The 16,287-nt window shown below is 44.1% G+C and overlaps 1 protein-coding gene across 1 annotated transcript in view; it reads right to left on the bottom strand.

Moving 5' to 3' along the window:
• acads (acyl-CoA dehydrogenase short chain) overlaps positions 1-16,287 on the bottom strand; it is a 75,157-nt gene that overhangs the window by 47,606 nt on the left and 11,264 nt on the right. The window contains exons 3-6 of the mRNA XM_055655267.1: positions 15,793-15,942; positions 13,926-14,037; positions 10,892-11,043; positions 1,802-1,972 (exon numbers count right to left, since the gene is read on the bottom strand). Coding sequence (XP_055511242.1) covers positions 1,802-1,972; positions 10,892-11,043; positions 13,926-14,037; positions 15,793-15,942 — 585 coding nt within the window. The remainder of the gene's footprint in view (positions 1-1,801; positions 1,973-10,891; positions 11,044-13,925; positions 14,038-15,792; positions 15,943-16,287) is intronic.

The following is a 16,287-nucleotide window of genomic DNA, read 5'->3' as shown; positions in this document are numbered from 1 at the left end:
AGGCAATGCCTGTGGTAGTGGGGTGAAGACTAACGTCATCAAAGTAACATTACTCAAAAACTGGCAGCTGGAGACAAAAAAGACAAAAACCCATCAAAATAGAAACATTCAGACACTAGTGAGGAGAGGAAAATAAAGTATGTCAGCTTTCTTCCTCTAGGCTCACCTATTATTTCCCCGTTTTTCTCTCTTACAGCTCCCTCCATCCTTCTCCTTCCCACGTGTGACCTCTATACTTTGACCCTGCGCTCTCACACTCCTTCCGTTTTTTCCCCTTTGATTTTTCATTCCTCCGGACTCTTCCCCTTCCCTCTCTCGCTTGTGCCCACTTCCACTTCTCGTCACTTCCTCGGCTCTTTCTCGCTCTCTCCTCTGCATCCCCACAGCCCACCCCACTCACATCCCCACTAACCCACTTGGCACCCTCTGTCCCTCAGGATTAGTTCTGTTTCGTTAAGTGCCCATTCATAAGGCCCTCAGTTTTGTTATCAACATCTTATGTGGAAGCTTATACAGATCCAGTTTAGTTTAGTATATTGTCACATGGATCTAGGTCCAGTGAAAAGCTTTTGTTGCATGCTAAATCATGAGAGGAATAGATCGGGTAGATGCACAGAGTCTTTTACCAGGAGTAGGGGAATCGAGGACCAGAGGACATAGGTTCAAGGTGAAGGGGAAAAGATTTAATAGGAATCCGAGGGGTGACTTTTTCCACACACAGGGTGTGGGTGTATGGAACAAGCTGCCAGAGAAGGTAGTTGAGGCTGGCACCATCCCATCGTTTAAGAAACAGTCGGACAGGTACATGGATAGGACAGGTTTGGAGGGTTATGGACCAAGCGCAGGCAAGTGGGACTAGGGTAGCTGGGATATTGTTGGTCGGTGTGGGCGAGTTGGGCCGAACGGCCTGCTTCTACATTATATCACTCTATGACTCTATGACCAGTCAGCATATATATCATCCTTAGACAAATGTTCATGTACCACGTTAGTTATTGCTTTTAAAAATTCAGCTAATCTCGTTAAGTTTGACTTGACATTTACATATCAATGTTGATACTCACACCTTTTCCAAGCACTGAGATTCAGGGGGAAAGTTTGCATACTTTGCTTACATTCTTATTGGTTTCCTAATAATATTAATAGCTAAACTGAAATAATACTGAGAAACTGTAGATGCCCTTTTCTTTTAGGTGTTAATTCTCATTGCATCAATTCCCGAGCAGATGCATTTTGTTACACATTTTGCACTATATTTGTGTATTTTCTTTGCATTCATACAAAGTTTACTAAAGAGGAAGTTATTCAGCCACCTCTCTTGGAACCACCTATCATTAGCTCTTGCCCCATCCCTTTCCCTCACCTCTCTCTACAACCTCCCTCTCTCTACTCCATCAGCCTGAAGAAGGGTGCAGACCCAAACATGGATAGGTGATGTTTCAAGTTTCGGGTCAGCACCCTTCCTCAGACTGATTGTAAGGGGGAGGAGGGTGTAAAGCTGGGAGAGAGGAGAAAGCAGGCCAAAGTGTGCCATCCCGAAATGTCGCCTTCCCATGTTCTTCAGAGATGTTGCCTACCTCACTGAGTTACTCAGGCACTTTGTGCTTTCTTTGGAAAACCAACATCTGCAGTTCCTGGACATGGTGCTGCTCACACAACGATTCACATTACATTGTTTTAGTGTTCACACCTTTGATTACCGAGGTGAAATTCCGAAGATTCGAATGTCAGTCTTGTGATATTCCAAACTTCAATCAAAACAAATTATATACATAGATGTTCAAATAGTATAAGCTCATACCATGGCTATTTTGAATCCAAGTCCTGGTTCACCCAATAGATTTTCCCGGGGAAGTCTGCAGTCTTCAAAAATCAGGTTTGCAGTGGAGGATGCTCGAATTCCCAATTTATCTTCTTTCTTTCCCAAGGAGAGCCCTGGTGTGGGCATTGGAACCAAGAAAGCACTTATTCCCTGTAAACATATTGCAAGAAAAACTCTTAATGTACAACAACATATGAAAACTGAATATGTAACATTTGTTTTCAGTTTCTCGCTCACAATAATCTGCAGCACACAATATTCGGTGGCAAAGTGGAGCAGTGTAGAGTTGCTGCCTTACTGCACCAGGAACCAGGGTTTGATCCTGACTATGGGAGCTGTCTGTACGGAGTTTGTACCTTCTCCCTGAGACCGCGTAAAATGTCTCCAGGTGCTCCGGTTTCCTCCCACTCTCCAAAGACGTACAGGTTTGTACTTTAATTGGCTTTGGTATAGTGGTAAACTTGTCCCTAGTGTGTTAGTGTACAGGACAGGGATAGTTGGTCAGTGTCAACTCGGTGGGCCGAAGGGCCTATTTCTGCACTGTATTTCTAAGGTCTAAAGTAAAGTCTTATTCACCCTTATCGCATCTCCCCCTTTAATACCAATCTCCTCTGGCACCATAAGCATCTCAAAATACCATTTAATCTAATTGCTTGCTTGACAGAGATGGATATTTATTCATTATGTGTGGAAGGCCCACCCTGGGCAAGTTTATTTATCAGTTTCTCGCTGGCAGGATCAAAGGCTGGGTATGCATAACTGATGCAAAGGACTATTAACGAGAACCACAATAAACAAATCGCAAGAATATTGATTGCAATCGATCTACGGTGTCCAGTGGATGTGACAATGTATCAATAATATACGAAAGAAGAAAATTAATAAATGTAAACAATGGACATAACCTGAGATTGTCGGCAAAGATTATTTTTTTAATACAAACATGTATTGAAGGCCAGAGCTATAGGGAGAGGTTGAGCAGGCTGGGACTCTACTCCTTGGAGCACAGGAGGATGAGGGGTGATCTTATAGAGGTGTACAAAATTATGAGAGGAATACACTGGGTAAACGCACCCTAGGAGTCTCTTTCCCAGAGTAGGGGAATCGAGAACAAGATGGGTGCATGGGTGAGTGGCGGAGGGGGGGAAATACTTAAAAGGACAAAGAGGGGAAACCTTTTTTACACAAAGGGTGGCCAGTGTATGAAACGAGCTGCTGGAGGAGGTAGTTGAGAGGTACTATCGCAACGTTTAAGAAACATTTACAGGTTCATGGATAGAATAGGGATATGGGCAAAATGCAGGTGGGTGGGACTAGTGTAGATGAGACATGCTGGTTGGTCGGTGTTGCCAAGTTGGGTCGAAGGTCCTGTTTTCTCACTGTGACTCTACGACAGACACAATCGGGAATATACAGACAGCACAAATTAGTGATGTAAGTGCATTGCAAAGGGTGGAAAAACATCAACAAGAAGGATAATTCTGGCATTAAGATTAGTGCCTAGCTGAAATGCCGAGGTTAATTAAAGAGCAATTTTTAACTAAACAATGTCAAAATCCAAGCAGCGATGTGTTATTCCGAGTCAAACAAAAAAACTGGGTTGAAACTGTGCCATTGCATTTTATGTGAGGACATCATTTACTGGTTTAAGATGAATTCAAACCAGTCTTTTTGAGGTGAAAAAAAAAATAAAGATCTCAGAAATGATAAGGCGAAGGATGCTAACCAGTCCATCAGCCTGTTCTGAAACAATTTACTTTAATCCACCTCAGCTCTGTATGTATTTTTTCATTTTCACATACTTCACAAATTCGATTTGAAACATTGTTAAATTGAACAGCCCTAGAAAATGTTCAGCGGGATCAAATGTGCAATTGAGCTGCCTACTCGTTATCCTGATTGCAGCATCCAGTATGCCTGACTGCCTTAGTGAATGTCCAGAGGCCCAGTGTTATGAGCGGCTTGCATTAGTTTAATGGCAGGCTGCACCTCCAAAATGGGAGATGAGCTACAGCTGGAACAAGTCATGGCAGTCAAGAGAGTCAGAGAGTATTTTATCGTCATACGTTCCAAAACGGAACAATTCAATTCCTACTTGCAGCAGCAGAACAGGTTTGTAAACACTGTACTCTATAGATAACACGACAAACTAACTAAAAAAGTTCAATAATAAAAAATGATATAGTGCTAAATTAAAATAAAGTCAGGTCCCAGTGCAATCCAGGCAGCTCTTGGTCATTTGGGAGTTTATAGTGTTCAATAGCCTGATGGTTGCTGGAAAGAAACTGCTCCTGAACCTTGCATTACAGTTTTCAGATTCCTGTACTTTCTTCCCGATGGCAGGAATGAAATGAGACATTGTCAGGTTGCGCAGGTCAGTATCGATGGAGGACTGGGCAACGTTCTTCACTTTTTGTGATTTATTTCGTTCCTGGGCATTGAAATTGCTGAACCAGGCCATGATGCAACCAGTCAACGTGCTCTCGACTGACCGTACACCTGTAGAAGTTCAAGGGGATCTTCAAAGGGAGTAGAGGTGTGGTTGGGCATTCAATAGTCATTGAGGCACGTCACCTTACTCTTCTTGGGCACCGGTATTATGGATGCCTTTTTAAAGCAGGTGAGAACCTCAGGCGTCAGTAATGAGAGGTTGAAGATGTCTCATTAGCCAGTTGGTCCGCGCAGGTATTGAGAATGCAACCAGGTACACCATCAGGTGCAGACACGTCATGAGGGTTCACCTTCCTAAAGTCACTCAAGAGATCCAGATATCAGTGAAGATCAATGTCAGAAGTTCGGTCCCAAGGACCTGGATGCAGGCTACACAGAAACCTGATAACAGAGCATATGCACAATCAACAAGAAGGAATAGATCTCCGGATGTCATGTCTGGCAAGCCAAGCTAAGACTAACTTTCTTCAAACATATCGGGCTTGAAGGGAATAAGAAGGCGCCAAAACATGGCGACTCTTGTGTGCGGACTTGGTGTGGTCTACTACCTTACTTAGTATGATAGTGGCTCATATATAGCAGGATTGTCACTGAACTGTATGCAAAATAAATAATAATTTCATTGCACTTAGGTACACGTGACAATAAAATACCATTGAGAGAGACATTTATATATTCCTTTAGATTTCTTCCCGCTCCATTAATGTTCATTCTCCACCTAGGTGATCCAAAATCCCCAAACATATATTGAAACATGCAATGGATGGGAAACCAAATTGCTACAATTCTGCATGCCTTTTGTGTTAATTTAACCAAGTGAAACTAATGCAAAATCATTACCAGCCGGTACCAACTAAAGCTTGGTATCATGGAAAAGGCATTACAGATAATGACCTTAAGGACTAACTGACTGTTACAGCACATTAAGCAGATCGACCCTAGAAAACACACTATAACAATAAAAGGACCAGTTAGCCAAGCTGGAGCGTGTATGTAATCAGAATCCTCTACCCTGTCCATTTATTTTCGAGAGGGAATGTCCTATCTGCCTAGCAATGAAATTACACAGTTTTCCATATCTGCCAATCTTGCATTTCGACATTAGACTTCAGAGATACAGTGCAGAAACAGACCTTTCGGCCCACCAAGTCTGCACCGACCAGCGATCACCCTGTACAGGAAGGGTCTCCACCCGAATCGCCACCTATTACTTTTCTCCAGAGATGCTGCCTGACCCACCGGGTCTGCGCCGACCAGCGATCCCCACATATTTACATCATCCTACACACTCTAGGGACAATCTTTACATTTACCAAGCCAATTTACCTACATACCTGTACGTCTTTAGAGTGTGGGAGGAAACCGAAGATCTCGGAGAAAACCCACGCAGGTCACGGGGAGAAAGTACAAACTCCGTACAGACAACACCCGTAGTCGGGATCGAACCCGGGTCTCTGGCGCTGCAAGCACTGTAAGGCAGCAACTCTACCGCTGCACCACCCAAGGCCTCTAGCTTTGAAATAAATGCAATTGCATCCAACAGTCCTTGCTCCCTGTCATGCTGCTATCTGTCTTGTCAACAGGGTTCTGGATCAACTTCCAGCCTCTCAGCTGCCCCACTACTGCTTTGGATCCCACACAATTGTCAATCTAATTCAAACCCTCCCGAGTAGCACTAACAAATTTGTCTGCCAGGATATTAGTCCCCCTCTAATTCATCTGCAGCCCGTCCTTCTTGAATAGGTCACCCCTGCCCCAGGTGAGATTTCAAAGATCCAAAATTTTGCACTCCTCAGTCATGCAATCATCTGTCCTATTCGTACACTCACTAGTACGTGGGACTGGGAGTAACCCTAATGTAACTGCACTCTGAGTCCTGATTTTTAACCTTTTGCCTAACTCCCTATATTCTCTCCGCAGGACCTCATCCCTTGTCCAACCTATGGAAAGGAATACTTTATTGTCACCTGTCACACGGCACACTGTAATTCTTTGCTTGCATACCCAAGGTATGCAAATAGCGGCCACCTACGGCACTGACAAAGTTACAACATGCGCTGGCTCCTTCTTTGCTCCCCCCCCCCCCCACTCTCCCCACACACACCGGGTCCCCTTTTGTTCCCCCCCCCCCCCACGTCGGTCACCTATACCGGGTCCTCCGTTGTCCATTGTCCTTCCCCCTCCCTCAAGACAGTGACCCATGTCATTTATGCACATCAATTTCCGCCTGCTCACCCTTTAGAATGTCCTGCAGCCGCTCAGAGACATCCTCGACCCTGGCCTCGACAAGGGAGGCAACTCACCACACTGAAGAAGGGTCTCGACCCGAAACGTCACCCATTTCTTCTCTCCAGCTGAATTACTCCAGCATTTTATGTCTATCTTTAGTTTAAACCAGCATCTGCAGTTCCTTCCTGCAACCCTCTCTGGAGTCCTGTTTGCGGCCGCAGAACCTCCTATCTGTTCTCCTATCAAGGCATTTGCCAATCAGTGTACGGGCACCGCAATATTTGGAGAAGGTTGCAAACAGTTGTACGATGCACCGATTTTAACTTATCCACATCATTGATCTTCCTATTGTTGCAAGAGTTATATCTCTTTGAGGGCGACGAAGTAGTTCAAAAGCATCTTGTTCTTTGTCTTAGTAATTGTTAATCTACTTCTAACTTGGCCTATAATAATATTGAATCCTCCAGGAAGATAAAGCTGCAATAGGTCACGTCCATGCCCTTTCACCATAACTTTTGATTCTCATACCGATTAGATTAAATTCTTGTTTTGCCAGTAACACCAGTTTGCATTTAAGTATTTAGGTTAATTTAGGATGAATGTCTCATGTGATATTAAATGAAAACTTTACAGAAATGTTTTTGATTTTTGAAGATTATGGAGTTTGAATAACACTTTAATTGGGCACATCTAAGGGCAATCTTATCTGTTGAACAAATGATACATCTTCATTTCCATTGTGATAAAACTAAACAACACGCTATTATTTATCACGTCTCTCAAGCTGATCTTCTGGGCCTCTCTGTCTGGACACACAATAAAAATGAGCAAAGGATTTTGTAAAACAATTATCAATCACTCCACCTCAACACAAAAGGCTGACCATCGGAGGGCATAGTGGCGCAACGGTAGAGTTGCTGCCTTACAGCCCCAGAGATCTGGGTTCGATCCTGACTATAGGTGATATCTGTACGGGGTTTGTAAGGTCCCCCTGTGACAGCTTAGGTTTTCTCCAGGTGCTCTGGTTTCCTCCTACTCTCCAAAGACGTACAGGTGTGTAGATTAATTGGCATCAGTAAAATTGTAAATTGTCCCTAGTGTGCAGGGTAGTGCTAATGATCGCGGGTCGGCGCGGACTCGGTGGGCCGAAGGGCCTGTATCTCTAACGTCAAGTCTGAAGTAAAGAAAATAAAGATTATACTGTGTGAAGCAGTAAAATAAAAGATTGTTGCTACTATCTAACCCTTTTCCTATTTTTTTTTAATTTGGCTCGTTGAGAATAAAAACCTGTCAGAGAGTGCCATCTGCTGGTTTTATTTATATAACCTCTATTGGATTCAGCAATGGGTTAGTCTTGGACTAATCTACAATTTAACAGTGAAGGAGCATCAAGTCTATCAGGACAACCAATGATGTATCATGATTACATTTATCGAAGGTGAGAGTGAGAAAAATAGTCATAAATAACTTTCGAGATTTGAAAAAGGGAGACTTTAAAGGAACAAGTCAGAAAATAACCACAGTGTAACTGTCAACAGGTAAAGGTAGAGATGATAGCGTTAAAAGGAACATCTGGTAGAATACATGATATGTACCTAATCCTAGCGGAGAAGTGCTCTACTTGGCTTACTAGGCAACTTCATTCATCTGGAGATGCGATACAAAGTGGGAAATGAAATTAAAAGGTTTATAAACATATCCTGTAAGAACATCTATATATATATACATTCATATATATTCTTATACATTCTGTACTGTGTTATATATCTTTTTAGCAAAGTATATAAAACACAGCATAGAACTACAAAGCTTCTATCAGAGCTGCAGAAAGAGAACACAAGAAAAAGTATCAATAGACAATAGGTGCAGGAGTAGGCCATTTGGCCCTTCGAGCCAGCACCAGCACTAACAAAGTACATGTGGAAAAAATTATTAGTGAAGTATGGGATGAAGAAGACAAGTCTTGCCACTTTAGTTTCCTTTACCTCTTCTGAATAAATTGCGTGGAGAATTAGAGATACAGCCCAGAAACAGGCGCTTCGGCCCAACGAGTCCACGCCAACCAGCTAGTCCCGCATGCTTACACTATCCTACACACACACGAGGGACATTTTACAATTATACCAAACCAATTAACCGACAAATCTGCACGTCTTTGAACTAAGGGAAGACACTGGGACACCTGGAGAAAACCCCACGCAGGCCACAGGAAGGACGTACAAACTCCGTACAGCCAGCACCCGTAGTCAGGATCGAACACGGGTCTCTGGCATGTAAGGCAGCAACTCTATCGCTGCGCCACACATGATCAACAAATTTCCTATGATCACTTCTTGAAGAAGCAAACTTATAATTCTGTGTCTGTCTTTTTAGAAAGAAAAATGCAAGGCATCACTTCCAGATCTTCATTGGCTTCCTGCATGTGGATTCACTTCCATTGTTTCTATTCCTTTGGCTTTTATATTCACACAAGGGAAATATGTATTGAAAAATATCAGAAAATGGAAGGGAAATTGGATATTTTTGAAGCAAAAATGTAGACATTCGGATGAGAAGAGTAATGCGGCAGAATGATTGGGGATGCAGAATCTTTGGAAGATGTCAAGTTACTTCCCAGGGGAAGAGCACCAAGCAACACTTCCGATGGGGTGGTTTTTAGAGAGCAATGCAACCTCCGAGATCAGTCGTTCTTTTTCAGATCCTTGATTAGTCAGCAACTGATGAAAGGCTCAGACTCACTGCTGGCAACTTAAATCTTGACTTTTAAAGGACTTTTTATCTATTTGATCTGAGAATTGTGTTTAAAAAATATCATGAAAATGTTCAAATGACACCAGTAATTTTAATTGACTGTTCCACATCATTAAGCAATCAAGCATATCAACATGCATATACTTTTGGTACATCTATAGAATAACTATTCACACTGTGCACAAACAGTATACCCATGTATAGTCACATATACTATCTCCAATGTGTACTGTCTCCTATGGTGTAGGAAGGAACTGCAGATGCTAGTTTACACCGAAGATCAAGATACAAAATGCTGGAGTAACTCAGCGGGTCAGGCAGCATCTCTGGAGAGAAGGAATGGATGACTTTTTGGGTCAGTCTGAAGAAGGGCCTTGACACGAAATGTCACCCATTCCTTCTCTCCAGAAATGTTGCCTGTCCTGCTGAGTCACTCCAGCATTTTGCGTCGATCTTCGATGTACTAACAATGGGTTACATACACACAGGTTTCTCTATTTTTTAACCAGTGCCATTCAACACACGTCTACCTACAGGGCAGGGGCAACAGCTGTATGTTATTCCTATCACTTTAAAGTTGCATACAATCTTGTTCATCCAATATCATCATCACTCTTTCATCATTCCGGAGTCAAAACATTGGAAACTCCCAGCTCTGCGACACTCTCAGATCGTCCAGGCAATATGGGCTACAATGGTTCAACAAAGACTGCAAGTGACTGAAGAACACAAGGCAGCGCAGTGGTAAAGTTGCTCCCTTGTACCTCCAGAGACCTGGGTTCAATCCTGACAACGGGTGTTGTCTGTACGGAGTTTGTTCACTCTCCCCGTGACCGTCTGGGTTTTCTGGTTTCCTCCCACATTCTAAAGACGTGTAGGTTTGTAGGTTAATAATTGGCTTCTGTAAATTGCCCCCAATGTGTAGGATGTGATCGTTGGTCAGCACAGACTCGGTGGGCCGAAGAGCCTATTTCCACGTTGTATCTCTAAACTGAATATCGGAGGATACTGGTCTTGTTGGTGATGCGTTCATAGAAAAATATATTTGAAACCATCCATACCCAAATGTGCAACTGCCCATACAAACGGTTACTGAAATCAAAATACAAGTAATTGGAAAGTTCTCACTATACATTATCCACACCTACCATGGCTTTTGCCCTACTCTTAGCTACAATTGCATTTTAATTCTCTATATAAAGAACAAAGAACCACAAACCAACGTTATTTTTCTACTTTCTCAGTATTTAGTATTTGGTTTGCAAAGATAAGTTCCTCACAGTGCACTATCAACAAAAAATACAGGGCTATTTCAAGACAGTAAAAAAAATATAGGAAATGGTCTACAACATTTTCACAGAAAGCACCCTGAAACGCAGGGGAATTCTTGCTGGTATGTGTAGAATTAAAAATAAATGGCATTATTAAAAAAAAGTCACTTCCTCGTGCAACTTCCTGGCGCTATGCACACTGCCAGCATTAACCTTTAAAAGAATATACAAGTTCAGTCATAAATCCAGCCCAGCAGTATGTTTATTTTTAAACTGCAATAATCTGTGTGCACCATCATTAGACCAATGCCACTTCCAAATAGCCCCTGCACTGGGGAATCTGCTACCACATGTCGCTTCCACTTACCTTGTGTTTGAGTGCTTTGTCTGTGGTGGCAAAGATAATCGCAGCAGAGGCATCCCAGCTATTTGTGATCCAGGCCTTGGTGCCATTGACAATCCAGTTGTCGCCATCTAGCCTGGCAGTGGTCGAGGCTGCTCCCGCATCACTTCCATTGCCTGAAAGCACAGGGCCACAGTGTTGTAAGGCTCTGTCAGCCTCTAGCAAATATTCATTTGCACATTGTACCTAAATTTACTTTTGGGCAATTGAAAGAATACTTTAAACTGAGCAACCGGATTGCTTTTTAAAAAAAAGTTAGGTTGTATCTTAGAGCACAAAATTCTTCAAAGTAAAAACATCCCTAAGCTAAAAAGCACCAGTTCCAAGTCTATCATATTAATTGGTTGAAGTAATTCCGTGATCTCTGTGAACTTATTATATAGCCTCTTCATGAGAGGACATTTAGCTGGACTGTGCATTTTTTCTCTCAAAATCGATTTTCTCTTTTGTTGAGTTTGAGGGTCTCCAATGAGGTAGATAATAGCTCAGCTCTGCTCTCTAGTTGTGGTAGGATGGTTCAGTTGTCTGATAACTGAGAAGAAACTGTCCCTGAATCTGGAGGTGTGCTTTTTCACACTTCTATACTTTTTGCCCGATGGCGGAGGGGAGAAGAGGGAGTGCCTGGGATGCGAATCGTCCTTGATTGCGCTGATGGCCTTGCCGAGGCAGCGTGAAGTATAAATGGAGTCAATGGAAGGGAGGTTGGTTTGTGTGATGGTCTGGGCTGCGTCCACAATTCTTTGCAATTTCTTGCGGTCTTGGTTGGATTTGTTCCCAACATGCTGTATATTTAAGAATCTTTCCAGGGATGCAGGACTCCCTCTGCAAGATTATACTGAAGATACAGGGATAGTTCGCCTTAGCATAACAAAGGTTGATTTGAGATTTGTTCAAGGCATACAAGATCAGGATGGGTTCAGGTAGAATAAATGGAGCGGAGCTGTTCCCAATCACGGATTCATGAACCAGGGAATTCAAGTTCATAGAAATATACAGGAGCATGCTTGAATTTGTTTTCAATATACAGAGAAAGGAATTGAATTTTGTATGGAATGTTCAACCTGTAACAGTGATGGAAACAATCAATGAGCCTTTTTTTTAAAGTTGGAAGAGCTGCTGCCTCACAGCACCAGAGACCCAGGTTCAATCCTGACCTCATCTGTGTGTGTGGAGTTTGCATGTTCTCAATGTGACCCCGTGTGTTTCCTTTGCGTGCTCTGGTTTCCTCCCACATCCTGAAGGCATGTAGGTTTGTAGGTTCATTGGCTTCTGTAAATTGCCCTTGGTGTATGAGTGAATGGGGTGAATGGGCAAAGATGGTCGGTGTGCACTTGGTGGGCTGAAGGGCCTGTTTCAATGCTGTATCTCCAAAACTAAAACTAAACCGATTGGCCTGTTGAGATAAAATAATCTACAGGACCTTGGGAAGCGTAAACAGAACATACTGAATTGCTTCATAGGGAATGAACAATAGATCTAATAGACTGAATTGTTTCTTTCTTGCTATAACGATCCTGTGATTTGACATACTTTACAACTAAACCCACATGCACAACACCACAACTGTTCAGTTCATTCCCTAATGCATTAGAATATGCCTTAGTCTACTTCCTAATACCGCACATTGTTCTATTTTGTAGAATCAAGGAAGTGCAAATGCTGGTTTAATGCACAAAAGAACATTCAGTGCTGCAGTAAATCAGTGGGTCAGGCGGTATCTCTGGAGAACATGGATAGATGCTGTTTTTGGGTCAGAGTGGGTAAGGGTCCTGACCCGAAACGTCACCCATCTTTGCATCATTTTATTTTCCTTGGTAAATAAGCGAGTTTGATAAACGCAAGGAATCATGGGATTTGTCAAAGGGTCAAATGCTATAAATAAATATTGAACAAAGCGCTGCAGATACAGTGAGTTTGGGTCCGATTTTTGGTCTTTATTCAAGCTTGTATTTGTCAGGGGACAGATAGAGGGGGCAGATGCTAGGGGAGATGGGGGGGGAGACTGGGCTGGCGGAGAGACATTCTCAGCAGCTGCATGCACACAGACCTGCGCGTCATCTGCAGCCAGGATCAAACCTGGGTCCCCAGTGCCGCAAGCGCTGCCGAACCGCCACTGGACCGTCCTGGTCCGGACCGATGGGACACCAGCCCCCAGGCCCACAGCCAGCATGGAGAAGCGCCATCCCCAGCTCACCTCCACCTCTCCCGCCGGGCCAACCGACAACACCAGTGGCCCCAGGCCCACAGCCAGTGTGGAGAAGAAGTGCCAACTCCAGCCCAACCCCGCTCCTACTAGAGGAACCCGCTCCTCGATGGGCTGCTACAGCGCCACGTGCCAGTTCGCCTACGGCCTGGCCAAGCTGTGCTCCCTCAACCGCCATGGCTAGTACAAGACGGAGTCGTGCCGCACCTTGCACACCACCGGCTTCTGCCCCTACGGTACCCGCTGTCACTTCATCCACAACCCCGAGGATGTGCGAGGGCCCCGGCCTCACCTGCACTAGAGAGCCAGGCTGGGCTCAGCCTCCTCTGGTCCAGCGCTCGACTGGGTCGCGCAGCAGACAGCCTTCAGCCCCGACCTGGAGTTGGAGCTGGCCCGGACTCTGGGCTTGGGGCTGGGCAAGGGAGGGGGAGAAGGTTGCTGCTACCGCCAGCACCACCAACAGCAGCAGCAGCTCCAGCGGGCGTCCGGCCTGCCCATGGCCTGCAGGAGCCCGTCCGCAGACCAGGACGACTCCAGCAGTAGCGGCCCCGAGTCGCCCTTCTTTGAGCAGGGTCGGCGGCTGACCATCTTCAGCAGGATCTTGGTGTCGGACTGAGGGGACGGGGGTGGCGGTGGTGGACTGCCGGCCAACCTGGCAGAGTTGAGTTGGAGCCACTGGCTGCAAGTCCAGGGCCATCCCGCCAGCCCAGAGCCCCCTCGGATACCTCCGGACAGGGACGGGACATACATGTATTGACTCATTGCACCTGTGCTCATGCATATACTATGACCTACCTGGCTCGCTCAGGCCAAAGCAGCCAATTTTGGTTCCATCTGCGAATGGGGTTACCCACTTGCGCTTTTGCTCTTCAGAACCAAATTTCAGAAGCGGGCCTAAATACAATGACTGGAAGAAGAGAAAAGCATGGATTTTAATGCATTTTCAGCAAATAACATAACAGCAAGCTGAACATAAATGCCAAAATGGCTGGGAACAAAATAAAGAGGAACAGCATAAGGGATAGTAAGGTTACGAGGCAGAAGATGGCTCGGAAACTATCCAAAGGAGCACATGAAGAATCTAATGGGCAGTAGAAATGAGCAGAAGACGAACAGTTTTAAGTTTTAAAAATACTTTGCGGCATCAAGTTTCTGGGAAACACCACCCAGCAAGGACCTGACAAGAGAGATTGGGAAGAAATTCTGAGAAAATAAACCAAAACTAAATCTGCATTGGATCACTTGACCTTGGCCTCAACTCTGCATTTTTGGCTATTTCCCATACTCTGCACTCCCCATCAGTTCCAAATACACCATTATCTCTGCGTCCATTCCTCTTAGTGGTATAGAATTCCAAAGATTCACTGATGCACAACACCTCTATTATTTTTACTTTATTATTTTTGTGGCACGGTGGCGCAGCGGTATAGCTGCTGCCTTACAGCGCCAGTGGCCCGGGTTCGATCCTGACTACAGGTGCTAGTCCGCACGGACTTTGTACGTTCTCCCCTTGGGTTTTCTCCAAGATCTTCGGTTTCCTCCCAAACTCCAAAGTTGTACAGGTTTCTAGGTTAATTGGGGCTTGGTGGAAATGTTAACGAAATGTCCCTAGTGTGTGTGTGTAGGATAGTGTTAGTGTGCGGGGATCGCTGGTCAGTGCGGACTCGGTGGGCCGAAGGGCCTGTTTCCGCACTGAATCTCTAAACTAATACTCAAATATATGCCATCTCTACAACAGTTTGTCTCTCTCTGGACCTTCTCACCACCTCGGGTATATTTGCTTCACTGTCACTCGCCTCCAGTACGTACACATTCAGTGCCACGGCAACTTCATCTAGTGCCCATGTGTGCAAGTTCAGCAGAAAGCTCAAAGTGTTTAGAACTTACAAGCCTAACATGTTTTTAATTTTCCAGCCACCTCTCCCCCCCCTTATTGCAACCTCTTCCAAACAATGGTACTCATACCAATTACAACATACCTTCTGCCTTACTGAGTTGCTCAGGTGCTCTAACCTTCTCACCTGAAATCATCGACAATGTTTAGACCTGTTAACTTCTGTAACTTTGTCGGCATCAAAACACGGCGTCACTTGTGTACTGCCGAGGTGAGGTCGTCTGTATGATTTTACCGGGTTGTATGCGAAGCAAAGCATTTCACTTTACTTAGGTCCATGTAACAATATTGAATCATTTAATCATCATTATTGTCACTAACATTTCTTAGTTTCTGTGTCTTTGCTCCTCACTTATAACCAAGTGATAGCACTCAGGGAAGTTAAAATAAAAATCTTTCTAAACAGTATCAGAAAAACATCAATAATTGTGAAATATTCAAAATGTAGTTGAACAAAAGGGTGGTGGGTGTGTGGAACAAGCTGCCAGAGGAGGTAGTTGAGGCAGGGACTATCCCAACAATTATGAAACTGTTAGATAGGTACATGGATAGGACAGGTTTGGAGGGATAAGGTCCAAACGCAGGCAGGTGTAGCTGGGACATGTTGGACAGTGTCGGCAAGTTGGGCCGAAGGGCCTGCTTCCACACTGTGTCACTCCATGACTATATGACTCTAAATTATTAATGACTCTAGTGTTCATTAAGAGAGTCCTGTGCTGAAACAATGCTTTGATTATGATTTTTGCTTGATAGACATGGCGGACTCACGTTATTTACACTCATGATGACGCCAGTGGAAGCACAGCCTCGGCTTATCTCTTCCATGGCAATGGCATATGCCAGATAATCCAATCCTGCTCCACCATATTTCTCCGGCACATCCATTGCCAAGAGCCCAAGTTCTCCCATCTTCTTTACCTGGGGAGAGCAGTATGAAAAGGTTCTTAGGATTGCAAAACCAAAACGCATTCAAAATTCATGGGTCATTCACAGCAGAGACAACTTGTTCAAGTCAAGTCAACTTTATTGTGATAAACACAAATACGGGAGGTATAGGTACAATGAAAAACGTCAGCAGCAGCATGGATCACGTAGTCCAACGGTACAATGGAATGGTTTCCACTTCTGTTAAAACAAATAGCATTATAGGACACCTTTCCGAACTTCAGGTCATCCCAGAAGCACTTTTCACACAAATAATTGTTTTGAAGGATAAGTATTGTTGCAGTGTGTTTGATACATCCTTTATCAATTCTACGTTTT

The sequence above is a fragment of the Leucoraja erinacea genome, chromosome 25 (genome assembly GCF_028641065.1).
Source record: "Leucoraja erinacea ecotype New England chromosome 25, Leri_hhj_1, whole genome shotgun sequence".
NCBI classification, from domain to species: Eukaryota; Metazoa; Chordata; class Chondrichthyes; order Rajiformes; family Rajidae; genus Leucoraja; species Leucoraja erinaceus.
Note: the sequence above shows the minus strand (reverse complement) of the source record. Positions and strands in the feature narration are given on the sequence as shown.